Consider the following 12,100-nt stretch of genomic DNA (forward strand, 5'->3'; position numbering starts at 1 on the left):
TCCCATCAAGAGTAATTTTGTCCCTTTCCAACTTTTACTGTACCTTTCTCTCCCATAGCAAACCCATTCCTGGTTTCTCCTTTTCTTGCACTGTCATAAATATGTAAACTCCTATAAGGACTGTGAACTCTGGGTTCCACATACATCTTCATTTCTTTTGTAATAAACCTAGTTTTCACATAAGTCTCACGCTGCTGTGTCTACTTGTTGACAAAGTTGAGGTGGAAAAATTTAAATATTTTTTAAAGTCATTTTTCCAAACAAGAAAAAAAAATCAAAGGAATCATCTTTATCTATATACAGAACAGGAGACAAGGATTTGGAAAATAAAAAATAAATTAGTAGACTATGAATTTTGTAGCTATAATCTTATTCTAGAAATCCCTCTATAATTTTAAGTGAGACATTTGTGAATCCTAATGCCCTCATATGTGAAATAAGAATGATAATATTACTTGTCCTGCCTGCTTTATAAAAATTCTTTTGAGCTTCAAAGGTGCTATGGCATAGAAAAATATTTTATAAACTAAAAAGTACTATATAAATTCAAGTTATTATTTTGAAAGGATAAAGAACTAAGATTTAAAATGACTAACAAGGGAAGAAAGGATGAGACTTTGAATCAAAAAGAAAAGATCTGAGTTTAAATCTGGCCTCTGATACCAATTAGTTGTGTGTCCATGGGCAACTCATTTAACCATTATTTGCCTCATTTTCTTCATCTGTAAAATGTATAATAATAATATCTATCTCCCAAAGTTGTTGTGAGGATAAAATGACTTAATATTTGTAAAGCTCTTTACTAATCCTAAATTGCTATATAAATGCTAACTACTAGTTACTATTAGCTGTGGAAACACACAAAAGAAATAATGAATCCAAGAGATATTATGAAGAAACATGAAAGAAAATAGTGAAAGATTACATATGAGAGATTAAGAATTAGGAAGATTCATGATAAATTGAGAGACTGGTTTAAGAATATTTTTAATAATTTGGATATTGGAGGGATTCTGGTTGGGAAACAGAATGGCTCAGTTTTTCCACACTTCAAGTTGCAAATATTGGTAAAACTTTCAAATTAACATAATTCCCTTCAGCTAAAAACATAAGCCTGTAGAAAAAGAGAAAAAATATAAGGTATCCATCTTTCATATTACTTGTATTTGAAGCTCATAAAAAAATAGTCTCAAATCCTAGTGGGAGGGATGGTCAAAAAGGATAAAATCTGAGAGAATCATCATCAAAATATAAAAATTTACTATTTTTAAATTACAAATGCAAAAATTAAAGGAACAATCTTTGCATTAAAAAAAGGATCATAAGACAATAGCTTTTTATCCTAGATGTTAGAAATCAGAAAAGTATCTTAGTAGTAGTTTATTTTTTTAAGTATTCTTTTACCTACTGTTATTGAACTTACTCAAAGTTAAAGGAGTGGATGAGCTTGGAAGATGTTGTGCCTCAAGAATTTGTAACTGAATCCTGCTGTTGACAGCTTGAAAACAGGTTCCTACTTCAAGTTCCGCATGACACACCTGTGTAATAAAAGTTACTTTATAGTTAGGATTACGGCATATATGTACTTTGAAAATTCCAAGATGTACACCTAGAAAATATTGTCTTCTGTAGGTTTTCAAAACTAAAGCTGCTTGTGATTATGTAATTAAATTCCATGAATTCTACAAACACACATACCAATCCACCATTAATATCTCCTCTTATATCAATGAAACAAAGGATAATCTGATCCCTAAATAATGTTACACAGAATGTTCTTCATTTAATAAGACGTGTACTTACTGGGATATAATGCTGGGGACACAAGTTTTTGAAAGGTTGATTTTCTAGGAATGGCTAATTAAAGGGTTCAGAATCCAAATACCTAGAAAATTTAAATAGCCATTTCTCCACTCCCACTCACCCACCCCCAAAGAAAACATCAAGGAGAAAAGATACTGACAAGGTAGGAAATTCAAGACACCACTTGATGATGAATAGATATGAATAAAAAACTATAAAAGCTGAAACACTACTAATATAAGAAATTTCTTATAAAAATGTAAGAAACTCAATGAAGATAAAAAGGTAATAATGGAAAAATGAAGGAGTAGTAATTTTCTTGCATTCAGAGAGTATAGTTGAAATGAGTTCCTACACCAGCCATCCTTACTTAAAACTCAGACCATCCCCCAACACTCCAGATGACTTCTTCATTTTGTTCTCCAACAGAGATACCCTACTCTTTTTTTTAGCTCATTTTTATGTATTTTCTTAATTTTCTAGAATGTAAGCTGCCTGAGGAAAGAACTGTCTTTTAGTTTGTCTTCCCAGCACTTAGCACAATTCTTGGCACAAAGTATGTGCTTAATAAATGATTGGTTGATCTAGCTATCTATCTGAGGTTATCTTGATTATCTTTTATTTTTGTTGAAAGAACATCTATTTTATTTTTGTCCAGTCCCATGATTGGCAAATCCTTGATCACTTAAAATCTTGAAAGTTTTTTCATATTATATCATATAAACTCATGATCCCTTACATTAATTTTTTAACCCTTATATTTATAAAGCACTTTCATTTATTACTCTCAGAGGTCAGCAATGTCCCAGGCACTGTGTTAAATAATGGAAATACAATCATAGAAAGAAAGAAAAAGTCTGAGTTTGGAGCCATATTTGAAAGAACTAAACTGATTCATTTATATTTGTTCTAGAAAACTGGGAGTCACTAGAATTTCTTAAATAAAGATGATCTGATCAGACTTTCACTTCTTGAAAATCATCTTGACAGATGAGTAGAAGATGATTTAGAGTAATCTCTAGACCTAAGGTAAGGAGATTAAGGTCTAAGATATTTTTCAGAAGAAAACTCCTTTCAGCCTATGTAACAATTACTGAATCTTTTGTCTAGACATTAACATAAGTCTGGCTCAAACTTTCATAAGAGATTTACAACTGTTTCTTTTGCGCATATCTAGTACTTAAGCATATAGTTCCCATTTTAACCAACACCTGAACATTATGAGAATTGTCATAAATTTTCTGAGGTTCAGCACTTACCTATTTTCATTTGAGAGATCTGATATTGAATAAACATGTTAACTATATGGCACAGATAGATTTAGATTTCCCACTGAATTACACTGGATTACCAAAAACAAAGAATCCAAACCATAAACACTAAACCCAGCAAGACAAACTTTACTAACTTGTGATTTGTGTTAAGTTTCAGCCTTTAAAGCAATATGAGAAAGGAATGATCCATTTGAATCTTTTGTAAAAGTATTGAATCAGTTTTATCTAGGTTGTTATTCAATAAATATTCCTTTTTTAAATGAGGATCAGGTAATAAATAAAATATACAAGTAAAATAAAGGTTTAAGCTTAATTCCATGAAGAAAAAAAATGCCCCAAAATGAGTTTATGTACAATGTAGAATAGAGAAAGGATGGGAAAGGTGGTTTCCAAGAAACTTAATTCAGTACACAAAAACCTATTCCTCTTGTTTCCTTTATATGGCTTATGTTTTGCCTATATCTCAAAATATCCCATTTTTGTATTGTCTTTTAAATTATACTTTGACTCTTTTTGGAGACAGATGGAGTATAAATGCTAAATAAATAGTCCAAGTTTTAACCTTGGGAGATTGTCATAGAAATCAATGATATGTCTACATGGTAACTCTTGAATTAAATCCTTACAGATTAATAAAAGTTTATAACCAATATCTGGCTGTCGAGTTAATGAAAGCAAGTAGTAGTTCTTAAAAGTAATCTGTATTACTGACATATATACTTCTTATGGGAAGATCATTTATGAGATCAGGAAGTATTTTATTGTACCAAATTTATGGGCAGGTATGCTATTCTCTGGTGATGAGAACAACATGCTTAAGATAACTACAGAGCAATCTCTGATTTAGACTGGCATTTATGATTCTTGCTTTCCTTAAGCAACCAGCTGTTGTCTGTTACTATAATAAAATTTATTGGATAGATTCCTGTCTTCTAAAATATGATACAATAAAAAAAAAACCAAACCCTTAATGGTGCTTAGTGTAAAGCATTCATCCTTAAATAGGTAAGCTTATTTAACAGGAAGAATATTTAAAATCCTGGTTAAGTCTATTATTTGTTCCTACAAAATCCATGACGCACAAAATATTTTCCAAGTTATATAATGTCATTACTCACTGAAACTTTTGAGGGAGGTGTTATATCCAAACAGTAATCCTTTTCCTGTATATTAAGCTCTCTGAGAGATAATGAGCATTCTCCAATGGTTTTCTTCCTAGGAGTCTGGGTTTGGATCTTAAATACCAGTCTAACAGTTTTCAGGCTTTGGAGTTTAATAGCAAATACAAAAGTCTCCATAAATTCAATAACCTAGAAAAAGTAAAAATCAAAGCAATTATACTCTTTATTTTTGAAAAGCAGTTTACAAATACAATCAACTATCACAAATATTCTGTCATTTTAATCTTCACAGATACGAATTTAAATAATTAATTTCTTTTGGGTTTTTTTTGTTCAAATATTTTTTAATAAAATAAGGAAAATAAGGTTGAAAGAAGCTAATATCATTCTGCTCCAGGTAACAGAGCTTAAATTAGATAGTAGATGTTATAACTCCTAAGCAAATGGTCCTACTAAATCACAGTGCATCCTCAAAGACAACTAAATGAAACATCAATAACTTGGTTGTTTTTTTTTTTAATGAGATTTATGGATAGAAAAACTACAGATTATACAAATTATACAGATTTGGGGGGGGGTGGTCTAGATATTAATTTTTTATACTCAAACAGTCATGACAATTGACTTCTTTACTGGCTTGCTCATATGTAATAGTAGTTTGCATTTCCATAGCACTTTCAAATAAAAAGCTGTAAAATGGTTTTATATAACATATTTTCCCAGGATATCTTTATATTTATTATTAAAATATAATATTCTGAGCTTCAGAATAGCATTTAACTCATATAAGTTACATATCACTTATTTCCACAGAAAACAACAACAACAACAAAACAAACAAACAAACAAACAAAAAAATGAAATTCAAATAGAAACACACTGGTCACTTACACTGGATCCTTCTTTGACTGAAGATTTGAAATGTATTGGTTTGGGCAAAGTTAATATTCCTTTTATAGAAATAGTAGGATTTTCTCCATAACTGGAAGACCAAGTCAAATCTCTGCACTAAAACAATCAAAAAGGAGTGTTTTAGTAGTCATTAAGACTATAATTATATAATTCACATTTAGCATCTAATTGTTATATATATATATATACATATATATATATAAGCTGTAAGAAAGAAAAATTTAAAATTAATATAACAGATGAAATTGCTTAACTCTTCCAAATTAAAATAATAAGGAAGTGAGTATATATCAATTGCCTTTGGCTTCAGTTATTCCCAACTCTTTGTAAACTTATTTGGGATTTTCTTGGTAAAAATACTGAAGCAGTTAGCCATTTACTTTTCCAGTTTATTTTAAAGATGAAGAAACTGAGGCAGATAGGGTAAGTAACTTGCCCAAGGTCACACAGTTAATGAGTGTCTGAGGCCAGATTTGAACACTAGCATTTTAGCCATTGCACCACCTAGCTACCCAGTTGCCTTCATAAGATACAAATGTAAATCAACAGTTTTCAACACAGTTCAAAGGACTTCCACCAATATAGATTAAATATGGCTACATGCCTTGTAGAAAAATTCTAAGTAGTTAATTAAAGTTAAATAATATTTTAAAGGTCACAGGGCTACTAAGTGTCAGAAAATCCAAGTTTTCCTGATTCCAGACTCAACAGTTTATGTACTACACTATAATGCTCCTACAGACCAGCCCCATACCACAGTAAATAAACATGATAAAATGAAAACAATATACAGATTTGACTGAGTACTTTTGTAGCATATTACAAAAAAAAGGTAACTCCCATGAATAGCAGTCTTGTTGTTTGTTTAATAGTAAGCTGTAAGAAGATAATATGTAGAATCTGATAATTCATTCTGTAAGAAAGGCAGAAAAACAACTATAATGAATTACCTGTAGAATTGTGATCCAAATCTGATCTACTGAAGAATTATAGAATAATTTTATGTTCAGTCTTCCAAAATCTCTTTCATCTCCTGATAATGTGATTGTATCTGAAGTGAGAAGGTACAAATGACATTTGAAATTCCATCTAAAAGTGCATTCTATATAAATTCTCATTTTATCCAGTTTGATTTTCTGGTCTTCAACACAATACTACCCTGTTGAAATGTAAGGTCCTTCTGAAGGGCTGAGCCTAATTTTTTTTTTTATAAACATAAATGCCTATTCCCTTTCTCTTTCCTTTGTAACCCCAATGCAAACACTTAAATGTATGTTGCCTTATCATTATTATCTTGATATTTCAATTGTTTAAACAAGAAAAAAAAAGCTGTCATTAAAAAAATTAAATTCATAATATAGGATTAGTTTCCAAGGTATTAAAAAACTAAGGAAATACACAAGCAGATCTTAAAATACAGTGGTGGGCATATAAATTAGAACTAAGAAAGAATTAATATTTCTGCCACACTGTAACGTAAGGTTCAGGAACCTCCATTAAAAACTTAACACAAGCAACACAGAAATTTGTGTGATGATATTGCATGACTGAAAGCACAAAGACAGACTCCATAGGCCAATTGAACTTCCTAATATCACTATCACCTTGGTGATACTTCCAATTTTTTGTGAACATATAAAACTTTCCCTCCCACTCAATCTTCACCACATCACAAGCAGTGTTTAATTACTACTTTGAAATTGACTCAATGACAAATGCAATAAAATTATATATTTTACCCAGGCTTCGAGTACTGCCCTGAGAATTCTTCCTTGAAGACGAACTGCTTGGTACACTGGACATTGAATCATATCTCTAAAATGAAAATGTTTTCATTATTCAAAAACCTCTCATCATATTTTAAAGAAGCTCTCATTTAAAATATGACAGCTACTTCTAGTTGCATTCTGCAAATAAACTAATTTGTGATGTCAATAGTCAAAATTTCATAGTTGTAGATATTTAAGAATCACTCCATCAAAGTTATCATTCAATTTTGGAAATTAAATATGGTTCAGAGGGAAACCCTTCACCTAAAATGCTATTTATATTGTTACAGAAGAACTTATTAATGACAGATGATATTTACACAGCACTTTAATGTTTATGAAGCCCTTTTTGCATACTTGATTTCATGCAATCATCACAGCAACCCTGAGGTAATAAGGCATGTATTATTGTTCCATTTTAATATTGAAGAAAACAAGATTCAGAGAGGTTAAATAGCTTGCTCATGGTCATAAACGAAGCAGATGATTTGACTTTTATTTCTTCTGACTCCAAGTTCAGTGCTCGAAAACAGTTTTCCATTTTTATCAAATGATGAAACATTTTTCATGCTCGGTTCAGTAATATTATAAGAAGAAATAAATATGCTAAAGCTATAAATAATTACATGCAATAATGTAGAAAAACTAAAACTTCTTCTAGAATATTACAATACCTTAAAATTCAGGTATTCATAAAATTAAATTATTTTAAGACAATGAACTGGGTTTTTTTCCTATTCCAAATAGATGCGTGGATTTGTTATTTTTTTGGACTAGACCAGTGACCTTTTATTAAGAGCTTCCAGTAACTAATTTCTTTTAAGAATATATATCAGTACCTTCTCTGAAATATAGCCTTAGAAAGTTATACCTATATGCCAAATATACAAAAATAAAATTATTCAAATGTTTGCTATGCAATAACAATATTTTGTCTTGCTATCTCAATTGGCACCAAGTGGAGATACTTCATATTCAATAAAATGTTTTTTTTGTTTAATTTGTAGTTACATTCAAAAAGAAAACCTAAGTTAAATAAGAAATTTCATCTCAAAGTTCAAATTTCAGGCAACTTAAGTTTCCCTAAGTATATACCAAATAAGAAATAGGAGATCCAAGAAAAATAAGAATACTTTTAGTTGTCAATTGAAAAATTCTTGAAATGATGCTATCAAGTGCTGAAGCAAATAAGTCTAAGAGGGATTCCATCATAATTTATTGTTCCTATTGCACTTTACTACGCTGTATAAATTCCTCTAATTCTTCAGCCTAAAAATCAATTAATAGAACAAAGTAAATGTATTTTAACAACTTACTTGCATGAATCGCTGTGATGAACCTGTAAGATCAAACATAGATTTGCTTAGTCCAGGGGACCCAGGCATTTTGGGGCTCCTTAAATCACAAACTGTAAAAAGAAATAAAGAACACAATGGAATTTTATTTACTTCATGAAGGAAAAATGGGCTTCTATATTATAGTCTTGATAGAAAATCATAATCTTCTGAAAAAGTTATTTTCTATCAAAAATAAGGTTAGTATAGTTTGAATTTGGTTAGATTATTTGATTAAATCAGATATTGCAAAGAATAAAGAAGTAAAAAAATAACATGAAGAACTAGATAAGATTCTCCCAATTAACTCAACATAAACCTTAGCAGATATTCATTTCACCATGTGCACCAGAGGAGTTATAAAAAACATAAGACACCAAACACTTATAATATTAATCAGAAGCCTCACATCTGAATAATATGAATACTTTCTTCAATGAGAATCAAAAGGTACTATATCTGACAAACTAATAAAATGAAATCCATTTTACATTGATAGGAAAACACTGTTACCAATTCAGAATCAATTTTTATTGAGATAGTTATATGCAAACAAAATCCTGACCATTCAGAACAATGGTCAAAATTAAGATCAGATTACACAAAAGAAAACTTCATGTCAAACTGAAATCCAATGAAGTCAAATGACTTGGCATGTACACAAAACTAGTGCATATCAGAAGCAAGATTTAAAAGTAGAACTCAATTCTCCTGACTCAAAGTCTTTTAAGAGTAAATATATTATTAAATTTTGGGAGATTAAAACATTATATGTATATAAAGCATTTTATAAATCTTAAAAGCAGTACATGTCTGCTATTATTGCAATTAGATTATAGACATATGCTTGAAAACAAGTTAGAATTTTATAAATAAGGTAATTAGGCAAGATTAAGAAATTAAGCAACAAAGGTTTGCTTTTACAGAAATTCACATATACCAAAAAATGAAATGGAAAATTTCTACCATCTATTATGTAATATTTACTTCCTTTGTTTACACTAATCAAAAGGTTTGTAGAGTTATCAAAATATAACAGATGGTATTTCTACTATTAAAAGTTATACAATATTCTTCTTCCATAAGAAAAAAGAGAATAACATTTCCATAGGAGGGTTTGTAAACTAATATATTATAATATTAAAAGAAAGCATTCTTTCTCTCAAAGAAAATTTAAAGGAAATTGAGTTTTGTTCCTAGTACATGCCTTATCCATAAAGAATATCACAGAATCATGAATTTCATACTAGAAGGAACATTGGAGGTTATTTAGCCCAACTCCTTTCATTTTACAGAAGAAGCAACCAAATCCCAATTAAATGACTTGCCAAAAGTAACAAATAATACTAGTAAGTGACAGAGCTAGTCTTAGAATCTAGGGCCTTTGGCAGCAAAGTCATCAGTATTTTCCACACTGACCATGCCTACAAGTACTAAATTGCTAAATAAAAAGTATCCATTTTCATTATATCCAAACAACAACTTGTTAAACTTTATTTTCAGTGGCATGAATGTTATTACATAGTATTGTACTTTAGTTTTGCTTCCGTATATGCTGAGGGAAGAGTGTAAAGACAGTAGAACGCTACTTCTTACCTGACCCATATAGCCTCAGAGCTTCATTGTTAGGAGGAAATCGCCTGTTTAAGTCAGGTGATACATGTTGAGGCATGAAAACTGGATTATATATGTCACAATTAGCTCCATCCAAGGGTGAACTACTAAGTACTGTTTTTCGATCTCTAAAGGAGGCTCTGGCAGAACCTGAAAAACATACCATCCATTAAACATACAATGTAGGCACATTTCACCAAACATTATTAAGCAGTTCTAAAGAAAAATAATTTTAGGTGAAACAAGTGTAATGGGCTGAGGCTTGAGTTGATGCACTGAGGTCCCAAGCATGTGAGGCTAAATAGTAACTGACCATACTCTATTAATATATATGCTTGGAGAAAGAATGGCCCCGCCCACTCTTTGCGCAAGTCCTGATGTGTTGTATAGGAAATGACGATTTTGGTGGGTGGAGGCAGGGGAGAGGAAAGGGAAGCGGAAAGAGAGACTACTGGCTGGCATCTTGTCACAGCTGCTCGCACTGCTATCGCCACCGCCCTTCACCTCCAATCCCCCTCTGCTAGCTGGCTTCCTCTTTGTCAATACTGCTATCACAATCCTTCTCCACTTCTTCACTTCAATAAAGATTGAAGATTTTTCCTTTAAGCTGAATTCCTGACTCCGGCTGATTTTAAATAGGTGGTCATCACAAACAAGTATGGAAAAGGACAAATTCAGGAATTTTCTCATGACTAGTTTAAATTTAAACATTTGACTTCCATCATATTTGGGGAAGTCATAATCCCTTTCTCAAGAGGAACAAAGTAATAGAAAAGTATCAGAAATTGATGTTTTGTGTGAGAGCTGAGTTTTAAAGTCCATATGGTTGCTTTAAAAAAATAGATTTAGTCAAAATTATTCTTAAAAATAGAGATTAGAAGAGGATGGACTCAAGATGACAGATTAGAGGCAACTCAGATGAACTTTCTCAATATTCCCCTACAAACAATTTTAAAATACTGCCACAAGTCAAATTTTGGAGTGGCCAAGTCAACAAAAGGTCTGAGAGGCAGTTTTCCAACCTGAGAAAGCTTAGGAGCCTACACACACAGCATCATAATAGTGGTAAAAGCAGTTTCAGTAGCTTTCACCTCAGAGATGATGAGGGAGTCAGACAACCTCTCAGAAAGAGACTACAGCAGCCCTTTGCTGGCACTGGGTACAATTATCATTGACTAGCAACTCTATTTCAGCAACTCCATGTGCAGTTCTAAGTCACATTTCCAGTATAGAGAAATGATTGATGTTGGTCACAAGGAAGCTGGGGCTTTGGTCACAGTTCCAAAGCAAAGAGTACTCTAGTGTTTGTTCCTGCAGAGGATCAAGAAATCTTCTTGGGTAAAAATAAGAGCACAGATCAGAAAAACAACCACACCTCTCCTGGCATCACACCACTTTAAAAGCACTGAAAACTTACACTCCCCCAGAACTAGCATTGAAAACAATAACACAAAAAAGTCTGAAACCTGGGACAGTGCTTCTCCACTCCAATATGAGCAGAACCCAACTTTGTATAACAAAAAGTTCAAAATCAAAAAATAGGCTAGAAAAATAAGCAAACAACAAAAACAAAATTTAAACATAAAAAGCTACTACAGTAGCAAGGAGGACCAAGACATAAACTCAGAAGAAGTTAACAATGTGAAAAGTGACCCAAAAAATGCTTCAAGGGAAAATATTAATTGGACCCAAGCTCAACAATTTCGAGAAGAGTTATAGAAAGATACAAGAGTAGTAGAGAAGAAAATAAAATAAAGAAATGAGAATGATACAAGAAAATCATGAAAAGAGAGTCAACAGTTGAGTTAAAAAAGGCACCCCAAAAAAATACTTAAGAAAATAATACCATCATCACTACTCCCAAAATGAATCTAATAGAAAAAAAGGCACAAAGATTCATTTAAAAAAAAAAAAAGAACTCCTTTAAAAACAAAATTAGGATTTTTTCTTGTACAGCTTGATAATTGTGGAAATATGTATAGAAGAATTGCACATGTTTAACATGTATTGAATTACTTGCTGTCTAGAGGAAAAGGTGAAAAGAAGGGAGAGAAAAAAAATTGGAAGACAAGGTTTTGCAGGGGTGAATGTTGAAAATTATCTATGCATATATTTTGAAAATAAAAAGCTTAAAAAAATAAAAATAAAAATGGTCAAATGGAAAAAGAGCTATAAAAGCTCACTGAAGAAAATAAATCTTTAAAAATCTGATTTGGCCAAATAAAAGCTATTGTTTCCATGAGATATCATAAAATAATGAAACAAAGTTGAAA

At 31.2% G+C, this 12,100-nt stretch overlaps 1 protein-coding gene across 3 annotated transcripts in view; it reads right to left on the minus strand.

Moving 5' to 3' along the window:
* The window catches only part of TC2N (tandem C2 domains, nuclear), a 51,096-nt gene that overhangs the window by 10,024 nt on the left and 28,972 nt on the right, over nt 1-12,100 (minus strand). For all 3 annotated transcript variants that reach the window (XM_051977335.1, XM_051977336.1, XM_051977334.1), the window contains 7 exons: nt 9,810-9,977; nt 8,196-8,287; nt 6,850-6,925; nt 6,061-6,161; nt 5,090-5,206; nt 4,196-4,387; nt 1,424-1,538 (listed from right to left, as the gene is read on the minus strand). In XM_051977335.1, coding sequence (XP_051833295.1) covers nt 1,424-1,538; nt 4,196-4,387; nt 5,090-5,206; nt 6,061-6,161; nt 6,850-6,925; nt 8,196-8,287; nt 9,810-9,977 — 861 coding nt within the window. The remainder of the gene's footprint in view (nt 1-1,423; nt 1,539-4,195; nt 4,388-5,089; nt 5,207-6,060; nt 6,162-6,849; nt 6,926-8,195; nt 8,288-9,809; nt 9,978-12,100) is intronic.

This window comes from Antechinus flavipes, chromosome 2 (genome assembly GCF_016432865.1).
Source record: "Antechinus flavipes isolate AdamAnt ecotype Samford, QLD, Australia chromosome 2, AdamAnt_v2, whole genome shotgun sequence".
In the NCBI taxonomy this organism is placed as follows: domain Eukaryota; kingdom Metazoa; phylum Chordata; class Mammalia; order Dasyuromorphia; family Dasyuridae; genus Antechinus; species Antechinus flavipes.